General features: G+C 38.7%; 1 protein-coding gene across 6 annotated transcripts in view; it reads right to left on the bottom strand.

The window, feature by feature from the left end:
* Positions 1–1,997: 1,997 nt before the first annotated feature.
* IGF1 (insulin like growth factor 1) overlaps positions 1,998–22,819 on the bottom strand; it is a 76,519-nt gene continuing 55,697 nt past the window's right edge. For 2 of the 6 annotated variants that reach the window (XM_019732186.3, XM_019732187.3), the window contains exon 4: positions 1,998–8,447. In XM_019732186.3, the coding sequence (XP_019587745.1) occupies positions 8,388–8,447 (60 nt within the window). In that variant the 3' untranslated portion in view covers positions 1,998–8,387. Of the gene's footprint in view, positions 8,448–22,053; positions 22,570–22,819 lie in introns of those variants that run through there. The other 4 variants (XM_019732182.3, XM_019732183.3, XM_019732185.3 and 1 more) reach the window with 3 other exon arrangements.

The following is a 22,819-nucleotide window of genomic DNA, read 5'->3' as shown; positions in this document are numbered from 1 at the left end:
ACTTTGATAAGCTTTCAAGACAACAATAGGTATATGGTTGCCAGAGCTTTGGCATAATTTTTAATAATCATATTCTGAGTTTTACTTACATGGAAATGGTTTATTTCTGGACTGTAAGGTATGCTGAGATCGGCTTACCATTGGATGTCATGTACGTGAGGTGCAGGACTAATCAAGAAATGACACAGTAGTGTGAACGGGGAGGGGAATGGCAGTGGGGAAGCTTGAAAGCCCAGTTAGATAAGCTGGTTATTGAGCAGAAATGCTGATGTATCTTACTAATACCTTTTCAAAAATAGTTTATCATTCAAAGGTGCAGTTAGCTAGCTGTATTTCTGCCTGTAGCATGTGAACCCAAATTTGAATATATCAATCAGTAAATGAAACTGTTCTTGTGTCTGGATTGGGCCATGATTTGTGAAGTACTAGAAACACAGGTTTTGATATCCTTACAACCCAGATTCCAGCCCACCTTGCTTGTTTGTGACCTTCAATAGGTTAAATAATGTCTTTGAGCCTCATCATCTGTAAAATAGGGTTCATAATGGGATTTTTATAAGGACTAATGAGATAATTTAGGTAAACCTCTTGATGCAGTGACTGACCATGGTAAATGCTCAGCAAATATGAACGACCCTTGTTGGGCTGTGGTGGTAATTATCACCTCATAGACGTCTCAGAGGAAGGAAAACATGTCCTTTTTAAAAAGAGGCTGTAATTTGACCTAGATGACCTTGAAGGAAGAGAGAATTCCTCTCAGGGACAGAATTGCTTTTTTGTTTAGGAAACAACACCTCCTGGGCATATTCAGTAATAAAAGTTGGGGGGGGGGCTTCTCCCACCTTCCTCCACCCCACTCCCACCCCTGGCGAAGCTGTGATAGAGAAAGATTGCGCTGTACAAGAACATGCTAGAATTTTCTCGAACGTTCTTCCTAAGGAAGATAGGAAAGTTTGGGTAGGAAGTGATTCCTGGGAGAGTTTGCAGAAGAGAAGAAGGGATATGATAGGAGGACAGGAGGCAAATGAGCAGCCAGAAATTCCTCAGTGGAGTTTAGTAACAGTGTTGCTTGATATCGAGGCCGTATTGCATCCTGTGCTCAACTGCCTCCCAGCTTCATCACTCACAGAACCTTGAGTGAGTGAATGGCTGTATCCAGATTAGCCTAGTGTGGCCCAAAGGGGACGGGGAAAATATATGGTTCAGGGTAGAGGGTGTGGAGAAGCAGTGCAGGCTGAAAGCTTAGAGCCACAGGAGGCAAGATGCTGAGCATACATGGGATGAGGAAACCCTGGGAATGTGAGTCCGAGGGAGAGCCAGGGAAATGTGGAGGGAGTGAAGCTGGGAGTGATGGCGAGTGGCACGCAGGAAAACAATAAGGAAACTTCAGTATTATTGTTAGTTCCTGAAAAAATCAAGCACAAAGCTCGTGAGCCTTTTTACATGTAACTAACTTTCCATGGAGGGTTTAAGAAAAAGAAAATGAAATCAGATGCTTTTCAACAAGAGGGAAATTACTCATCTTTCCACCTTGTCTTCTACAAATGCTGCCCTGAGTTTAATATACACTGAGTTAGGTAGTCAGTAAATAATCAGAAAGACTTATTGAGAGATCACAGTGTTATAAAATCTCTCGATATGAGTGTGTGTACTTGTATATCATGTACCCTATGTGACAGAAAATCTTTTCCCAAATGCTTCATGTCATGGATCATAACTCACTGTTGGGTTATATGAGTGGGGTCAGTTATTTAACCCTGCTTTATTGTTAATGAATATGTTATATAATTCATACATCTCTTACATAGTTTGTGCAACTTCTTTGAAACATATTTATTTTTAAATATAAGCTGTAAATTTTATAAGATATCTCCATTCTGGTGTATGATTGATTAGTTTTATTTTTTGGGTAACTTTTTATGTTTATTGGTAGCAATGACTTAATAAAAATGCTATGTAACAATAGAATACTTAAGGAATGACACATTACACCAACATTGTCCAAAAAGAGCTAATTAATCAAACATGATTAATTTTAATGTAATTACTAAAGAAAGATATATCATTTTATTATGACGCTCTAGCCATACATTTTCAAAATATGCTTATTAAACAGTAAATGTAAGATAATGATTCAGTTAGTTACATTTTTAGAAGTCATTAAGATTGATATTCCTCTGCCATAAATGAATAATAATTTCAAATACAATCAGAGTTAATTTAATAAAAAATATGCTGTTGAACTAAGACAGAGATAATGCATGACCAATCGTTATTTTCTGGTTTTAAAGTAGCAGGGAAAATTAATTCAGTGTCTGTAAGTTTATTTATCACACTTGGCCTGTAAGTGTGATAAAAACATATGAAGTAAAACACATGACGTAACCCCATTTCTCATATTTTATTAACTCTCTTAGCAAGAAGAGATCTGACATGGTATTTGGGCCCCTTATGTAAACTGAATACAAGCTGCATAATGTTTGAAAGTTTTTGATATTTTGAATAGACATTTTAATGTAACACAGACACAGATAAGAGATGTGAATAGATAGCTTGAGGTTTCAGAGTCCCTCCTGCAGTGTGTTTAGCAGCAGGTACAAGATAAATATCCAAACAAAATCAGATTAAGGGATTAACAGAAGTGGCTTTGCCATGAGTGGATGAGTGGGGCCAGTGGGTGGCCTGGAAGGAATTTGTATCCTGTTTTCATTTTCCCTATTTTTATGCCAGTGCATTTGGAGCAAAAGAAAGTGAGTAAGGTTTACTTTTAGGATACAGGTGTCCTGGGCAATTAAAAAAAGGGCAGATTCTAAGGATTAGGAAAGGACATTTTGAAGGTGATTCTGCAGGGGTTAAGTAGTAGAAACTAGCTCCATCTTAACTTACATTTCAACTGGGCAGTAACATTTGGACTTTTGTGTTCTCCTTTTTTAAATTAAGAAAAAATTTTTTTTTTCTTGAAAGACCTTATCGATGACAGTTGAAGAATGGGGAAAAGAGGGACCATGTTTAAGATCAATGTGTAATCATAAGTTAAGAAAGATATTGTGAAATATATGTTTTTAAAAAGGTCCCTTTAATTCTAGGGCTTCAGCTTGGTCGGCCCTTTATAAAATTTTGAGGCAGATACTAAATGAATAAGGACTGGGAGGAATAAAGTCAGTTTCAAAAATTTCCTGGGCCTCTGTCTTATGTATGAGAGGTTTCCTAAAAAAGGTATTTTCCAGAAAGGAATTGGTTATTTAAATTGATATCTTTATCTTGTACCATACGCACTTAAAGCTTCAGACAGGTTTCTCATCTCCTTTTTTCTCTTTTAAATAGAAATCACACAAAGAAGATAACTATGTATCAGTTTCTAATACCTAACAGGAGAGTCTTTTAGGATATTAAAATAGTGATAAGCAAATATGTACTATAGGAATAAACACTAGCATTGAAAACAAACAAACAAACCAAAAACAAAGAACCAACAAAATTTTCTTCTTGTTTTTGCCCCCCTCCCCCCCACCCCAGATTCTGGACTTTATGATCATTGCAGGAGAGGGGCATAAAGAATCACAATTCTCCTTTTTAAATTTTTAAAAATAAATGATGCCATAATGATGCATAAGTCAGATTTATCTTTTGAAAACATTGATGGGAAAGCTCAGGTGATTTGAGTGGGAATGCTCTTTCTTGTGTAGAGAGCCAAACATGATCTGTCTCTAATAAATTAGTACAATCTTTTAAGATTAAAAATAGCAAAAACATTTTAAATAGTCTGATTCTAGTTTCAATAAGTCAAACATACATGTCTATCTAGCCTATAGTTTTAAAGAGTCTATGTGGGTTTAACTTATCATCCCTCATTCCAATATAAAAAAAGAAGAAAGAACCAAGTCATTTTTGAACACTAAGATATTCATAAAGACTGTATAAAGTAAAAAACAAAAACAAAAAAATCTTCACAGATTATTAGCCATCTCTTTCAACGATTTCTCATAAATTCTTCTCTTTCCTTATCAGTAGATAACCCCCATCTCATAAGGAAATACTTTCCAACACTTCGCAATGAGATCAGTGATTGCTTTTCATGGGAGCCATTGTTCTTTGAGATGTTTAAATGAAGGGAGACTATCTTTCATAAACTAGTAAATGCCAAAGATTTACTCAAGGGGGATGTGGCAGAAGCTATTTTTAGCAGGTGAGTCTATGCACTTTTTTGTCTTTGTTTTTATTTTTTCCACTTGCTGAATATCTGTTTTAGAGCAGAGAGCACACACACACTCAAAAAAAATCAGTGAGTAACTTAATCATCTTACTTCTGCCATTTGCCTATACGGTCTTTAACCCCCTCTATTCATATTCCATGCTCTTGATCAAGGTGTTTAAACTGGGTAACAAATTGCTAATTTTAATGAGTTTGAGAGCCAACAAAATAATGGAGTCTTCTGCTTTTTAAAAAATTTCCATCTTCTGCCCCTGCACCCCCACATTCACAATTTGGTGAACAGTCTGCTACATGTGAGTGATAAAAAGTTGAAAGGGGGTGGTGACTCGACCTAATGCTACTTTATTAAGCCATCTACCTATAGAATTGTTGTTTTTATACTTTAAAAAAATATGTCTATGCTTTCTTTTTTTTTTCTTTTTTTCCTTTTTTTTTAGTCAAGTACTTTCTTAAAGAAACAATAGCACCACATTGGCATAGCTGGCCAAACAATAAATGGGAATGCAAAATGTGCTACATCTTCTATTTAAGCATTCTCCCAAGTGCATAAACTTGTAACAGAAACCCTGGAGCCATAGTACATGAGATGGTTTTATCTACATTTCGACATTCCCAGAAGAGGAAAGATTCTCAGGGAAGCCAGGCTCTTTTTTTTAAAAATAAGATTCTTCAGGGAAGTGATTCATTTGTTGTTGGTTTTTTTTCAGTATTCCATTGGATTCTAAGGATGAGTGTGTGTGTGTGTGTGTGTGTGTGTGTGTGTGTGTGTGTGTGTGTGTGTAAGGTGCATGTTGGGAGAGTATTTCTTTAGCTCTGTCTAGAAGAGTGGATTGTGATGGCAAGATACATTAGCTTTTTCAGTGGAGCTTCCTCGTCTTAAAATGTTCATATAATACCATTACACTATTTGGGAAAGTGGGAACAGAAATGTGACCTAGGTAATTCAGTATTGTCAATTAAATTGGAAATAAGCCTATAAGTTGGAAGCTCATTCTTACCAATATTTAAGGCTTATTTGTTATCTTGACATTGCCTTGTTGTAAAATTCTAAAGCAAAGCTTATAAAGTTTTGAATTGTGAAATTGTAGGTGCTTGCTTCTATTAATCCTGGGTCCTTCTGCTGTAGTATATGGGGATTAACTGACTTTCAGAGTTTACATCAAATTACCTTCTAGTTTTTATTTATTTGAAAATAAAACAGTGGGTTAGTATAATTAATTGATATTTAATTAGTTGATTTATGATATAGTTGGAGAGTATTATGTGTGGGAAAAGGTTAAGAAAGATAATATGTCTTCGTGTATTTAAGCTTTCCTCACTGGGGCATTTTTAAAGGCTGTGAGTAGAATTATTGAGTCAATCAAATAAGTCACACTCTTAGAGTTACCATATTCGCCTAGGTCTGGAAACCCATCGGTTTGCAGAAGATTGCATGAGACGTGTTGCTGAGAGTCAGTAATTTTAAAAGGTATACACTAGGAACAAGAAATAAAAATCAGAAGTGCCATTTTGGAAAGAGGGTCCAGCACGTCACTCCACAGAACCCTTACATCTGGAAAACAGGTGAAGGGCAAAAATGACTTATTGTTTCTTTTACATCTGTCCACAGTGATCAGAACATTGCTCAGCATGCCAGAGGTACTCCACTCAAGTAACACTGTGGGCTGAGGGTAAAAATACTTTCTGGCTGAGCAGGGGCACCCACTAAATAGCCCTTTTGTTAGCATATGTTCCGAGATTCAGAAAGTCTTTTCTTTTCTTTTCTTTTTTTTTTTTCCTGGCCTCTGAGCCTTGAGATGAACCAATGGGATGAAAACTAAAGGTGTTATTTTTGTTTTCCATATACAGTTTCCATGACTGAAAGGAATGCAATATGCATGAAATAATCAAGTCTGGTTGCTTTTCACAAAAAAGTTTTAAGGCAGCTAAAAAGATCTGAATGGTGGATGGTTCATTGTTCTAATAAGAAAATCTTGGTGCACAGACAAGAAACATTTCCTAGGCCAGCATGGGCCTGTCCTCACCATTGGATTTTCTTGATACCAATTTTCAGTTGAATGGATAAGTCACACCCATAGAGGGCTAAGGGCCATTCTTCTAAGCAGACTGAGGGAAAATTTCTAGCTGTGAAGGAAATTTTTGCCTCTCAACTAGCAACTCTCATCAAGCATATTTTAACAAAAAATTAAAAAAAAAAAAAATATATATATATATATATATACAGCCAAGGAGAAGAGCAAAATTTATGAAAGTAACTTTGCGACTTTTTATTAGATATCATTTCAACTTCGGAAACCTTCGGCCATATTTTTTTAGATTCCACAAAGAGAAGGAATAACTTTTTCAAAATGAACAGAGTATCATTTATAATATGAAAAGAAATATTATTAGATTTCTAGTAACTGTCTGTGTGTGGGCGGGGAATGGGGGCGTTATCAGTAAGTGCTAACAAATTCTAACAAATTGAGTAATCATTCTTGTATTAGTAGAAATCCTTTTGCTTTCCTCTCTTTTTCTTTTCCTTTCTCTCTTTCACTTTGCATTCATAAATCCAAATGGCAGAATTCAAAATGTAAATCAAATGCTTCTAACTTATTTTGAAAAGTGTTTTAAAAGAGATCAAGCTGTGAGCTTTTAACAACTAGTTAGCTGGATACTTAGATAGCTTCATTTACAATAATTGGCATGTCAGGGATATTTGGCTAATCAATTTTCTTAGTCTGCTATGAATGGGTTGTTTATAGAATTGCTTGCATCCCAGCAACTCAAGGGCTCTGACCTTGCATCCTCATAGCAACCAAGGATAAAAATCTGAAACTTTATCTTTTTAATCCTCATACCACCCCTGTGAGGTAGGTAGATGGCGTATTGCCCCCATTTTGCAGATGAGGAAACTGAGGCACAGAGAGGTGAAGTGACTTGCCCAAGGTCACAAAGTGGTGAGTCTGTGCCCAAGTTGGCAGATGTTTATTTCCTCAGTGAAAAAAAGAAACCAGGACTGTGAAATTCCTAGCCTTATGCTTTTTCCACTCCTCTCTGGACTCGTCAATCAAATTTGCTTCGGTGGACTTTGTATCTTAAGTTTCTCTTGGAAGGCATGCTCGGGGGAACTTGGCCTTCTTTCCCAAATGGATGGATTTTTAGTCCCCTTCCCCTCTGTCATCTTTGGCTCCAGGCTTCCTCTTTTGTTTTGCTTTCACCTTTTATCGTTTTGGCCAGACTCTTTCCTATAACAAACTACAAAATAGCACCATTGTTCTAAAAAACAGAGTTTTACATACTGTTTGATATATCCTGTATTGTTGATATGTGAAATTTATGTAGTGCTCTATATGGAAAAAAATTAAAAGGGAGAAGTTACTAATCAGGTTGCACACTAACTCATCATTTGAAGGAACTGTTGAGAGTTTGAGACTTTCTATGCTTAAAACATACACCTAAAAATGTTTGGCCTCAAAGTTGCAACTACTTGCATTTTTTTTTTTTTTTTTTTTTTAGCAAGATGTGGAAAAATAAAGCTTTGTGTCTACAATAAATGCATTCAACTTACATTTGGTACAAACGCCACAGATGGAAACTTGTGGGTTAAAAATTGGTTTGCTACTTGACTGCTTGCTGCTGTTACTGAGGAGGCCAAATTCAGCAAATGTGAAGGTGATGGGGGTGGGGGCGGGTGGAGACAGACAAACAAGATTATCAGACACTGTAAAACAAACAACCTGTGTTGTGTAGAAAGAAGTGCAAATAAAAAAAAAAAAAAATAAACCACTTAGACAAGGCTGCTGAATGAATGGCTCCAGCAGCCACGATTCAGAGACAAATTTAGTGCAACTGGATCTAGACAACACCCATGCATTTGTGGCTCTGAGAGGCAGGGACTAAGATATATATATATAGATATATATATATTTTCTCTATAGAACATTATTGATAAAGGATCAACAGCAATCTACCAACTCCAGGATCATTTTTGCAAGGTGCAAAGCTTTTAACAATCACTCCTAAAGACAATGTTGAAATGTTTACTTGTGTATTTCATTGGGAAGAATGCCCATCTTTTGAAATGTTATCAAACTTAATTTTTGGTAGGTCTTCTGGTGTTTAACAGGTAACTCGTGCAGAGCAAAGGATCCTGCCAGTGGCATGTCATTCTTCACCCTTCAGGAAGGTCTTCCTACATCCTGTAGTTCTTATTTCCTGCACTCCCTCTACTTGTGTTCTTCAAATGTACTTCCTAAAAAGAAGGGAGAAAAAGTGACATTAACATAGTGAAGTTTTATGTCCCCTACCCATCTGTTTCTAACATTGAGTCTCAACCTTTCCTATCTTATGCCTCACCAGTCAATCGAATAGAGAGTTGGGCCTTTAGTTTTTAATTTAGGCAAAGGTCACTCAAGCTACTTCTACGTGCCCCTGGTGGCATGGGGACCACAGATTGCTTTATAACCACATATAAATGTGTTGCTATTTATCTGCTACTATCACAGATTCATTGGTAGAATGGAGATCCTGAAATTCCAGTCTTCTGGCCTATAGCATCTTTTCTTAGTGAGAAACAAAAAAATCACATTTCTGGCATCATTCTCTGTTGTTTTATTGCATTTTGTTCCATTTTAATTTTTGTAAAACGAGGCTATTTCTTTTTCATTTTTTTTTCTTTTTCTCCTTTGGAGAAAGGGAGAGTTTTAGAAGTAGAAGACTGGGAAATTTTCTAGTTGATTTAGAATCTGTAAAATCACAGGCATACCGAGCTGGGCTCAAATCCTAGCTCTTCCATTTTCTAACTACATGAACTGGTGTAAGTGACAATCTCTTGAGTTTCAATTTCATCCATCCACTAGGATTATAATAGTTTTTGCCTTGGAAGATTGAGGATTGATTAAAGAAGTAGTTCATAAAAGCATTTATAATAGGTATGGCACATGGTAAGCACTATATAAGTATTACTATTATCATCATAATCATCATTATTATTATTATCATATTACTCTTCTTATTATCGGTTTTTCATTTTTGTTGGAAAGTAACCGTTCGTGGACCAAAAATCCCGGGTTCTGTTTTGCTGCTACCATTCGCTCATTAACAAGCAATGCTTTCATCCCAGGAATATTGAGTTTTGCTTAGAATAGAAGCCCTGTGATGGTAGGGACATTCTGTCTGTTCACTGTTACAGTGCTGTGTTTAGAACGGTGCCCAGGATTTTGCAGGTGCTCAATACATAGCTGTAGAATGAATTAAATGAATGAATGAATGAGTATGATGGAGCCTCTGGTAATGTGCAGAACCAAGTTATTATACTTTGCCTGTAATTATTATTTTATCCTTGAATATATTTAAATAACAAACTTTATTTAGACAAATAAGATGATATGAAATAAAATCCAGGAGGAAGTGGCCTTCACAGGCATAAACATAAGGTGTATCTTCTCTTGGTTTCACCTCGTCAGGAGGCTCTTGTAGCAGAACGTAATGGATAATTACTGGTACTGAACGAAGTTGAAGGATCCACAGTGGCCCTTTTTCCCAGAACATATTTCCACCAAGACCGAAAACAAGAGTTCTCGCCATTGTGGCTGGAATCTCCAAATTCTTTGTTCTGGCTATGATAATGACCACTCACCCAATCATTGTTAGGAGCTTAAAGATCATTGTAAGGGACCTTGAAGATCACTAGGAGAGGGTGAGAAGCTGGGGCAGAATCTGTTACTTACAAATCCCTGGAAATAATATTTATTGACTAAGGCCCATAATGATTTGGTAATTATCTTACACATACACACTTTTCAGCTCTACGTGGAACATTTGAGTTAATCACCAAGTCCTTTATAAGAGCCAGTTATTAATAGCAATTATAAGTTGATGGTCAATATCCTGCAGTGACTGAATAGAAGGAAGCTGGTATCATTGTGCAAACATGTTTATTAAAATATCTAGGTCAGTGGCCACTGATAAAAAGCTTATGGAAAGAAATTGGACAGATGGCTTTCAAGCCATCTATTTAAAATCCGGGCACTTCTCCCCAAATATCATACACCTTTTATCAAGTCCATTTAACATGCATTTGTTGCTGTATAAAGCATCTACTGATAAGCTATCAGTAAATTTGTGTTCTTAATCTTTCATCTTATTCTGCTTTTTAAAAAGAGCTCTCCAGAAAAATGGAAGAAAGATATATGGGGCCAGAGAGTAGGATCATTTCAAACTCCTTGAAATATTTCTGTTCAATTCTCAGTAGACCCTGCTGATTAGGTATGAGGCTCATCAACACTCCGAAATAGCTGTTATTAAGGGCACCACGTCTCTACCAAACTACTGACCAAATTAATTCACAGGACTAAAAATAAGATAATTTGAGTTTTACCTTTTTTTTCTTTTTTTTGTTTAAAAGGCACACCAACATAGGAACAAAGATTTTTAAGACTATGAAAAATACCCCAACTAGGAAAATACTCAAGAATGAGACGGTAACATATTAAAAGAAAGCCATATAAGGTGTTTAATCTCTAGTCTTCCTCTCAAGCCAAATTAATTCCAGGTTCCAGAAAAAGAAATTCAGGTATCGTCTATGCCTCCCTCTGCAATTTCATGAGGGCTGTAGCAAAAAGAACGGAGGTTAGATTTGCCGACCATATAGGTCTTGTCCTTTTCCCCAACAGGGAGATTCTTTTTCTTTTGTCTCAAAGCTGAGGTGTAAAGTATAAAGTCTGAACATTGCGATCCGGCCTATTTCTTCTAGGTCTGTCTCGGCATCTCAGCAAAGCCATGGGCAGACACTCATTTGAGGAAAGCCGACGCTGCTCCAAGTAGCATGGTTCCCATGCACACACGCGTTCTGTGGAGGCCATTCAAAACCAGCTGGGATGTTGTCTGGTTTGCATTTGGCTCTCTTCCCAGGCATTCACATGTGACTTCTTTGTTGTAGACAATGACAGTGACAAAACAAAAGCACTCAGGGATTTGGTCTCAGTTGCATCTGTTGCTTTGCTCATTGTCTTAATTTAATTACGCTGGCCACCCTGGACAATAAGGAGCAAGTGGAGGCGTGTCAGAAGCAGCCATCAGAGCTGGCACTCACGTTCAGTGCACTTCTTGAAGGGTTATGAAACTGTCCCACATTCAGCCAAGCAAAAACTTTTCACTTCAACAGCTTGTCCAAGACAAACAAACCAGCTGAAGCTGTTTCTAGTATGCAACTAGACAGATTTTTGAAAGGAAAACAGTAGTGAGTAAATACTGTTTTCTATTGACACCGGGGAAGGTAAGATTATTTTTAAAATAATCTCTAGTTCACCAGGGTTGATTGAGGAAGTATTTCTCTGAAGAAAGGGTTAACCAACTCATCAGGGAGTAAGTCTGAGAAAGGCTTAATTTGCAGTATACATTATTACACATTGTGTATCATACACAGATATCTATGACGCCAGAACAGGCCCTGAATAGGTCATTTGCATCCTTCTATTATCTCTTGGGTTTCCTCCTAGCTCCTAGTATTCCAAAGGAAAGCTACCCGCAAACTTTTTTTATCAAGAAGGTCACTGAGAGCTAATAACAACGGCAACAATAACAATCTTGATTAACGTTTGCAGACACTTCAGTTCACACAGTATTCTCACCAAATCCTCACAACCACCTCCTGAGATGATGTTATTTGCATCAGTCTCATTTATAGTTTGAGGCTTGTTAAGATTTACTAAGTTGCTTGAGGGCACATAGGAACAAATTGGTGGACCTAGAACTGATAAAATAATTTATGGTTTTAATGAAAGAATAACAACTCCATCATTTGCACATTTATAATGTGCTGGACACTATATTATATGTTAATTGAACATATTTTCTTATTTATTTCTGGTAGCTCTTTTGGAGATGGGTACGAGTATCCATTTTACCTTTAAGCAATATGAAGCTTATCAAAGCTAAACAACTTGCCTAATTTCTTTGCAGTAACCATGCGACTGTGGTTGGGATTTGTACCAGTTCCTTCTGATTCTGGGGCTCACTGCTTAGCTGCTCTGCCATACTGCCTCCCCAAGAACTAAAACAAGATCTGATGCCTCAAAGTCCAAATCTCTCTCCAATAATCATACTTGAAAATGTCATGAGATGCCCATGATCCCAGATAGTGGTAGATGCTGGTTTAGAGGGTAAGGCAAGACTCTAAACCAGGGGGGTACGTGCCCTCCCTTACCATGAGTGTGAGCTGACCCCCATTTGTATGGTTATTGATAGAGGATACTAGCACAGTCTTCAGTTAGCAAAAGCTAGCCCCGTGGATATTATAAACCCTTCCTTTCTCCCTGCCTATCTTTATGAGGTTTTGCCTGAGAGACAGAATCTAGAAGAAGGATGATAATAGGCTCTTTAAATTTCAGGGAGGAAGCAGTGATATTTCCAGTGGACTCTGTTTCCATCTCCACCCACTCCAAACAAGTTAAGTATTGTATGACATAAAGTCTAAGAAAATCCTGGCGCCCAATAAAAAAATGCTGGGCAACTACTGTCAAGCAAGGACTATTAGCAGCTTATCGTACAGCATAAGGCCCTATTTTAACATTGACCTTCTCCCAAAAGAAGGGTAAAATGGGGGCGGGGGGGCAGGGAGGGGAAGAGCCGTGGATGATTGAAGAGATGACCCAGACGTCAGTTCTTTACTGTTAGAAAGGAAGTGTTCTGGCTATCTTGCTGGCTTGGCCTCGAGACACATGAAGTTGTGGAGGACAATTTAGATGTCTCAGTATCAACTTGGATATCACTTTACTTTGGGGAATCACAAGTTCAAGTTCAGGAGTGTTAGGTTAGCCTTTCCTATCTGAGAGTCAAGCAGAATGAGTGTCCTGTGATTTACTCAGCATTTTGGGATGTGACTTTTAAAACCAAAGGTCAAGGTATACATTTCGAGAGACCTGTAGTCCTGGTGGACTGGCTGCCTCTTTAACAAAGAGTGAGCGATATGTAGACTAGACACAGTGTGGGCCTCCCCAGACTCTTGTTTTGTTTTCCCTGGAAAGTACCCCCTCCTATCTCCTATATGGTTATGGCCGTTCTTCCTAATATGACTCTCTCCTGTGGCCATAGTGGATTGGCCCAGGGTAGACCCTTCCTCCAAGCCCTAAGACTGAGTGTGGTGTGGATACCAAAGCAGACCCATTCCTGGGAAAGACAAAGCTCCTTTATTGGCCGGCTTTGGCAAAAGACCCCTCAGTGGCTTTGCTGAATTTTCCTTAGACTGTGCTGCAGTCCAGGATACTTCCACCCCACCTTCTCCCCTTTCTCCTTCACTCAGACTCACTTGCCTACGCTTCCCCGAGTCTCTTTATTTCCTTTCACACAGATACTTCTCCTAATAAAATCCTTCCTCATTTAACCTGGTCATCTGTTTTGATCCTAGCTCCCCACACAAGAATTGTGTGACCTTTGACAATTGCTATGCCGTTCTCTCCTCAGTTTCCTCTCCTGTCAAAGGAAATTGTGTAGTAAGAACACCCACCTCATAATCCTGTTATGACTGATGTGACCTCCCTAACCTAGACATATCTCTGGCATAGAGAGATATCTATAGCTGTATGCAAGACAGACTACTGTTTGAAGAGCCCTTGGTTTACATCCATTTTGGGAACTTGACTGTTACCAATGTCAGTGTGTTCTGGCTTCTGTGCTGTCAAGAATCCACTCTGGATCCACTTTTGTTAAAGCATTGATTCGCTGTAGACGAAATTATGCATGTGTTTTTTGTGGTTTTTTTTTTCCCCTCACTAAAAGGTAAGCTCTTTGAGGGCAGGTAGCATGGTTCCTTCACCTCTGTGTCTTCCCCTGAGGCATGGAGCTTCAAGCAAAGTAACAAACCAGGAAATGCTTGTTAAATTGATTTAACAATTGGTGAAATCGACTTCAGGTCAACAGCAAACCTTGCAGGGCTACCTACTTCCTGCTGGGTCCTATACAAGGACAAATAGCACAGAGCCACTTCCTGTCCTGGAACTCACAATTGGCATGTTGGGTACAGTAAATCTCAATGAAGAGATGCAGAAGTGAGAGAGCACAGTGCATGGTTAACACACTGAAGTCCATCTTGAGTTTGGATTCTAGTCTGGCCACTTGTTAGAGCAAGACCTTGGCAAGACATGTAGCCTTACTCAGCCCAAGTTTTCTAATCTGTACAATGGGGATAATTACCCTACAAGCTTAATGGTAAAGATTAAATGAGATGATTCACGATAGGCCTTAGTACAGGGCATATGCTTCTGCTATTGCCTTTTTTATTTATTTTTTTATTTTTTATAGTTACTATGGTCAAAGCACATCATTTGCTAGGGTGCTGCCCTTTCTCTGCCCGGAGAAAGAGTAGCTACTTACTGGGTGCTCAGAACTCCCTTGAGTGCTGGGATACCAGATGTATAGCTCTTTTTTTCTAGTGACTGGTACATCCCTAAGAATTCCCAGGAATTAGGGAACTTGTACTTGTCCCATCATTAAAGCATGATTATCTCGACCTAGCAATTTTCTTACTCTTCACAGGACACCATCTGACTCTTTTTCAAAGATTTCTGCCTGTGATGCAAGAAATCACTACCAAAATGGTTTAAAAGCCTGGAAAAAAAGAGAAGAAAAAAAAATGCTGAGGGGCATTTTCCCTGACTCGCAAGAGGTAGTTCTGTTGGCCTTTAATAGTGTTGAAGGACGTTGTAAAATACTTCAGGGTTCAGAGCTGCTTAGACTGTTGATTTTATGGGCCGTGTGTTTAGTTAGCTGTTTGTGTTTGTGTTACATTTTTAAATTAAAAAAGAAAAAGTTTAAGCACACTATCTTTCCGAGAGAGGGAGTTGATTTTGGAATTGCTGAAAGGTTCAAATGTTGTGGTATTTAAAAAGTGAAACACCAGATTCTAGCAATTTCATTGATATGTGCTAAAGATTCAGCACATTTTTACCTAAAAACTGGATTTGATTATTTTTTTCTCTTAAGCCGCCCAAATGCCATATTTCATCTGATGTATAATTTACGTTAGAAATTTAAAGTAGCGTACGCAGTAGTAATTTTTATTAAAAAGTTCTGGGGAGCTGTGAGGCCCAGAGTTTTTACCTTTGGGTGTCATTTCAACACAATAGTGACAAGTTGACAGGATTAGTAGGAAAGGGTGTTGCCCTCTTCTACTCATTGTTTGTGTGTGTGACAAATCTGGGCAGAACATTCAAATACTGTGTTCTAAATTTTTCTCCTCACTGAATTGAGCAAAATTTTGGAAGTTCTGGGCTTTGAGGATGAACAAAATAGCCCAATGACAAGTTAAGGTGATTTGCATCTGTTTGAGGTTGATGGGAGCCTTCAGCACATAAAAGTAAACATGCATGGAGCCAGCCAGTGCTTTTCCAAGACAGAAAATGGCGCAAGAACAATTTATGGGTGTATACCGTTTTAAAGAATCAGAATTGTTGAATTGTTCCAAAAGGATTACCAACATCCTAGTGTTCTTTCGAAGAAGGAGATAAATATCATTATTTACCCGAGAGACAAACCAGAGCATCCAATAGTGGCCTAAGTCAACCACGACTTACAAAACAAGAATAACGCTATATATTGATTGAGCCCCTTACACTTTTTATATTTTCTAGTCCTATAATGCTTCATGAATTATTCAAGCATACCACACTCACATCATGACATCAATATTGCCTGTTCCCAAATCTACAATTGCCAGCCGATTAGGAATCCTTACCCAACCTTCAACTTGCCATGGTCTTGCTCTAATCATCTGGAATTATTGTCTTGCCATCATTGTTATCTACGGCTATGAAATTAGCATGTCATATTTTCATAGCTGGCGGGGCTGGTTGGTCTTTGATTAGCTGACCTCTTAGAATTGGCCAGACAGAAAGCCTCATGTGAACATATATATATTTTGCACAGAATTTTGTAAAAACTTGGCATATGAAGCCCAGTTTGGCAGCCTGGGCCATTTGGCCAGTTTGGGTTTGATCTAAAATCTCTTAGTCTCTCATTGGGAACTTTGGAGGTATTTTCCCAGAGAGAAGAGTTGCCATCATGCTCAGCCTTTCATAGGTGTTACTCGTAACATCTCACCTTCCAGTAGAAATTCTGACACTGCCACTTAGAGGAGCCAAGGCGGACAGCATAAACCACTGCCACCTTTTCTCCAGAGTGACAGTGACCCCTTCCTACTTAAATAAGTGTATGTTCCTTTATCCGATCCAATGTGAACACAAGTATATGTCAGAATGAATAGAGAAAGTTAGAGGTGTATGGTTACAGAAGGGGAAAGTGATAGAAAAGACATTTGATAGTTTTTGCTAATAATCTCACTCTCTAATAGAAGTAGAGGCAAGGGATGCTAGAAAGGATACTGGCTGGATATACTGACCTTTGTTTGTACTGGGTCAAGAATCAGACCTGAAAGTTTCTAAAGTTGCAAATTGGTTCTCTGTGAAAGTTACTGGTTTCTGATCTACAGGGCCATTCTCCATAGATTAGATTGGAAGTGGGCCAAGTCTCTGGATTCTTAGAAGATACAGTAAAAAGAAAACCAACTTCTTTTTGCACCTTCAATAATGTTCCCTCTATTTCATGAATAACATTTAATTTAGGACTAAAACCTGGGCCTTATCAGAAGACAAAGGAATCACACATTCTCCTAAATGATGATTAGTTTTTAAGGAGGAATTTACCTTCACTGAAAGGAAAGCCTGGAAACTGGTTTTACCCATAATTTTGGAATGTGATTCACCCCATATTCCTAGTGGATGTGAAAAACATAAAAACTACCAAAAAACTACACACACACACACACACACACACACACACAGTAAAGAAGAGAAAATAATCCCCCTACACCCCCCATCCCTGCCAAATTATTTGCTGTGGTTAATTACAGATTTTAAATTACCATCAAGGGCATTTAGAATTAAAATTAGATGTACTTTTAGCATTCTTATTTCTATCAAATGTCCACTTTTTCAAATGAGTTAGTTTTCTGACCAATGGGTCTTAAAACTATAACCACATTAAAAATAAGGATGGGAATTTTCCAAAATGTTTTCTAGCTCTCGTGACTTACCTAACAATAATCCATCAAAGCTATAGTTGAGTTCCTACCTGCTATGGGGAGAACTCTCTTAGCTGCTCTCTAGAGGTACCAAACATAGATTCATGGCCCCATTGTCCTACCTCTCTAATTTCCCTGTTCTCAATTTCTATTTCTCTCTTGGTTTAAATGTAAGTCTTTGTTTCTAAATCATCTCTTGGTTGCTGGACAAAAATGAGGCAGCACTAAAGGCATTAAAAGAGTCCCACTGAAAAAGAACCCCAAATATGTGGGCCTCAGACAAAGGTGCTCAGATTTTAATTTGGCCCTTGAGGATGGGGAAGCTGATTTTGACCTTGCAGGTCTTGAAGTTCTGTGGCCACTGGAGAACCTTGGCTAACCACACCTGCTCCTTCTTTAAAAGTGGACTTATCTTGCTTAGGTCAATAAATATTGTCACTGATTTTGAAAGGAATCAGTAGCTGGTGAGCATACAACCTAGAGAATTCTATAGTCGATATTCCAAACCTCACAGAGAGCATTCTGCTTCATCTAAAATGATTTATCTTTTCCTTGCTCCCAAAGACTTCTATTTTAACTTCAGACTATCAGCTTTGCCCTTGGACTGAAAGTCAACTCCCTGTTATCTAGTAAATATTGCAAATAGCCCTATCCCCTTCCTATAGGGAAGTAAAGAGAATAAACTTCATTTCCCACTATGGATGCTAATGGACTTGAGAAACTGCAAAATGTGTTACTTAAGAAAACATTGTTTCTTGTTGGCAGTTAGTGGGAGGGAGGTGGTCAGAGGATGGAGGGGAGGGAAGGGAAAAGAGGGGAGAGGCTCTTAGCAAGCTAATTTCTCTGCCTCCGTTTCCACCCTTACATCCTAACAGCACTCACATTAGAAGCTGTATGAGGTTTTGTTTGTTTTCAAGAGATGTTTGAAAGAAGATCAAATGCTTGTGAAAGGCACTGGATCGGCAGCCCTAGAAACTGAAATGTCCCGGAAGCTGTGTGAGCCCGGAAATATCCCACATTTCTATTTATTTTGGCAATTTTACTTAAAACTAGTAAGAGCTGGAGTTCATGCTACAATTACATTTTCCTCAGGCACCATGAAATGAAAACACATATTACGTTTGATTTTAACTGGTTGAGAGAAATGGTGGTTTTCTGTAAGTTCATTCTATGACCTAAAAATAAAAGTCGAGGGTTCCTCACATAGGACAGCCACGCTTCCTTTTAAGTTGCAATTATGTGTAGAACTGGAGTTCTCAGGTTGGAAGGGGTCTTAGGTTCCTGAGTCCTCTCTTCCCATCATTTGCTTGAAACCCACTATTGTGTCACTGAAGTGTTGGCAAGCTTGGGCTTGAACTTTTGGGTGATACAAGACCTACTTCCACTTGAGGAGAACTACTTCTTTTTCAGATGGCTCTAATCTTCAGAACTAAGGAAAATAATGTTAACTAAAACTTTAATAGTGCTTGCTATGTACCAGGCACCAATATACACGCTATAATATATATTTGTACACACACACACGCAATCTCACATCATCACAACTGTATGAGGTAGATTCAATTATCATCCGCACTTGACAGATGAGGAAACTGGGCCACAGGTAAATTACATGATATGCCCAAGGTCATACCACTAGTAAGTGAGAGAGATGTAATTTGAACCTAGGCAGTCTTTTTCTAGAGTCTGTGCTCTTAACCCACCATTACAGCCTCTCTAATCTTTATAATTCTCCCTCATGCCTAGTACAGAGGTTTGCACATTGTAGGTGCCCAATAAAAATATATATATTTCAATAATTATTTCAGGATCATGATTCTTTACATATTCCCATTAGTTTTACACACAAACATCAATTTGCCCTAAGAGAAACAATTGAAAGAGTAGAATTTTAAATGATTAATCCTCTGCCTACTTCAAGAAAGCGTGAGATGAGGGTAAATGGGATCAAATACATGGTGATGGAAGGAGAACTGACTCTTGGTGGTGAACATACAACGTGATATATAGATGATGTATTATAGAAATATACATCTGAATCCTATGTAACTTTACTAACCATTGTCACCCCAATAAACTTTAATTAAAACAAAAAAAGAAAGGAAAGCATTGAGGGCACTCATAGGTAAATTCCATGTTTCCCCCAAAATAAGACCTGGTCTTATATTAATTTTTGTTCCAAAAGACACATTAGGGTTCAGGTTCAGGGGATGTCATCCTGAAAAATCATGCTAGAGCTTATTTTCTGGTTAGGTCTTATTTTCAGAGAAATTTTCGGAGAAACACAGTCACGTTCACTATAAGATCCTCAGGCAGTTCCCACCTTTAGCAGTAGGTCTTTGAATATTTTCAACTTAGGCTAGAGAAGGAAATTCCAAACACTCAACACTTGTGTAACCCAACCCCTTTACTGTTCTTTTTTAACTCTCTGCTTGTCTCACTATCCTGTGCAAGGATGAGAGCAATCGTGGCATCTGAGAAGTGCTATGTATTTTTATATCTGTCTTTCTACCACTATTCACCTGTTTATATCAACAATTTGTCCAGGCAGCCAGCATTACGTGCTGTGTATCATTGGGTGCTTAGTATTGATACTAGAAAGAGGAGAGGGAAAGACAATAACAGATTCTTCCGGTTTGTGTCATTCATACTATTTAGGAATCACATGGAGGCATTCAAAATGACTGCTTTAGAGTTGATAAAAATCCATTCCTAAAAGAAGTGGGTTTTAGCCCATAGTCTTGGAGTTAAGTATTTTTTAACCAGCAAGTTCTATTGCTTTTATTTTTCTTTGAAAGTCTTTGTCTTACTTCTTGAATGAACTTCCTCATCGGTTATAGTTACGGGTTATCCAAAGCCTTGTGTCATTTTTTTCAGTCATTGATGAAAGAGGGAAGAGATAATCCTCTAAGGAACATTTCCTTAGGTTCATGAACTGTTCATTCTTCTGCTGAACTTGGTCCTTTGAAGAGCCATCTGTGTTTGTTGGCTGCTCTCAGGTGGTTGTCGCAGTAGGTATTGGGCTGTGCCTGAGGCCAGTTCTAAAGCATGGGTATCTTTGTGGAAGAACTCTGTATCTCCTGAATAAGGTGGCTAGCCAGGTGGGCTCAGACACCAGCCTGGCTTTTGTCTGCTCTGATAAGCCAGGCTCCACTGTGCAACCACACCAGCAATGGCTAGGTTCCCACCTGGGGTGTCTCCATGCTTCTGTTGGGACCTTTTCCTTCTTGAGCATAGCCACATATTATATGTCCTGGGTTTTTAGTGAACCATGGAGGAAGGATAACCCTGAAGTAGAAAACATGTCAGGGGCATGAAAGGCCAGGAAGAATGGGGGGTTCTTTATACCACAACATCTTCAAAGTAGGCTCCTTGGATGAAATGCTTTCCTTTTTGGTTTAGTCTTCTTCTTAACCCAAATGTCATCATTTGTTTGGCCGAGCACTTACCCTCTCTAAGCTGTGATGATTCATAATTTGGATAATCTTGAGACTGTTTGCTTCATTATCTATGAAGACCTGCTCCTACTGTTTAAATTAAGGAAGGTGAAGGAAATGATCTCTAAGACCTATATTCTGTGATTTTACTTAGCTTTTCTTTACCCACAGGAAAACCCAGCATCCTTACTCTCATTCACTCCCTTCCTTCTGGTGGAAATACATTAAATTAGTGGGAGACTTCATGTGGCCACTTCTGCCCCATATTTTCCCTGTGGAGTTCTTATTAGTCCATGCTGATTATGTGTGCTCTGTGCTGGCCAGAAGGAGGTCAGCTTAGAACTCACACACTTTCTTACCCATTTCTGATCTCAGTATCCTTATTTTTAAAAAGAAGTGATTGAACCCAATGATTTCTGAGGCCTTTTGCACCACTAACATAATGCAGTCTTAGTATGTCCATGGAACAGAAACCCATAGGTTTTCAGATGTAAAAATGTATATGTGTGTGTGTGTGTGTGTGTGAAAGACAGAGAGAGAGAGAGAGAGAGAGAGAGAGAGAGCAAGAGATAATTTTATAGGAAATGGAATCAGAAGGCAGTAGTCAGACATCAGAAGTCTTCTGTCGTGGGATTTGTGCCTCCCACCCCGAAATTCATACGTTGCAGTCCTAACCCCCTGTGTCTCAAAATGTCACTGTGTTTGCAGATGAAGTCTTCACACCAGATATTAAATTAAAATGAGGTCTTCATGGTGAATTCTAATCCAATGTGACTGGTGTCCTTTTAAGAAGAGGAACTTTGGGCACAGAGATATGTACAGAGGGAAGATGATGTGAAGATGCAGTGAGAAAAAGGCCAATTACAAGCCAAAAAGGGGCCTGGAACAGATCCTTCCGTTGTAGTTCACAGAAGGAATGGACCCTGCCAACATCTTGGATGTCTAGCCTCCAGAAGTATGTGAAAATAAATTTCTATTGGTTCAGCCACCTAGTCTGTGGTGCTTTGCTATGGCAGCCCTAGCAAACTGATACATCTTTTATATCTGATTCCAAAGTTCAAAAAAAAAAAGAAAAAAATCCCAAAGTTCAGTGACCGCCTCTCAGATGTTACCTCACAGGCCTCACAGGCCTTTAGGCAAATACTGGATGCCCTTTGGCCTGAACCTGGACTTGACTAAGAAATGCAGCTTCTAATGACACTGTGGGAAAGGAAATCTGGGAGCTTCTATAACACAATTCCGTCTTGCTGAGAATTTTTGGCTAATATTTAACTCTGGACATATATAGACACGAGCAATTCTTCTGTAATAGATTCACACAAAATTTTAAAATGCATCTAAAAGGCTTAATTTTTTAATCTTAATTATTTTATTTAATTGTGTTTTTTGGAGGGGAGGGAAATGTTGTGGCTTATTTGCCTCTTTTATAATTTTTGTTCTTTTTTCATTCTTGTCACTGTCTCTCTGTGGACTTTCTTGGGCATTAGTTTTCTTCTCCATTTTCTCCATGTTTATTAGCCACATCCTACAACAGGTTCCTTCTCTTCCTTCCGTCACATGCATTAGCTAGCTCCACTGAGGCTACTGTTCTTCATTTCCTCTATAGCATTTCCCACTTTTCTTTATCGCTGTCTGCTTCTCTCTCATCGTCCTTGCCTCTGTCTGCTTTTCTCCTCCATTTTCCTTTTTTGTCTCTTTGTTCAGTTTCTAGCTCCAGTCTCCCTCCTCTGCTCTTTCTTCTTTCCTTTCATCTGCTGACTGGCTTCCGTCCCCTCCTTCTGTTCCCCTCCTGGGCGTTTCTTTGGCCCACCTTTCCTTCTCCTCTGAGACTTCGTTTTCTTGTTGGTAGATGGGGGCTGATACTGTAAACATCACAAAAATAATGGCATTGAGCACATGCAGTTCCCTCGGTGTCCCGGAAGGCAGAGCCTTTGAGTCAGCCCAGGATGCCCGGGCTCCATAGGGTGCAGGAGACAGCACTGGTGCTGGAAAGGCGTCTAGCCCTCAGTCACAAGACCCGACCTTCCAGAACTCGGGGACTCATCTCTGACCCCCACCCTCTTCCCAACCAGAAATTGAGAGGCACTGGTCACCTGGGAAGAAAAGCAATTA

The sequence above is a fragment of the Rhinolophus sinicus genome, chromosome 1 (assembly GCF_057876585.1).
Source record: "Rhinolophus sinicus isolate RSI-liver-muscle chromosome 1, RSI-T2T, whole genome shotgun sequence".
Taxonomy (NCBI): domain Eukaryota; kingdom Metazoa; phylum Chordata; class Mammalia; order Chiroptera; family Rhinolophidae; genus Rhinolophus; species Rhinolophus sinicus.
Note: the sequence above shows the minus strand (reverse complement) of the source record. Positions and strands in the feature narration are given on the sequence as shown.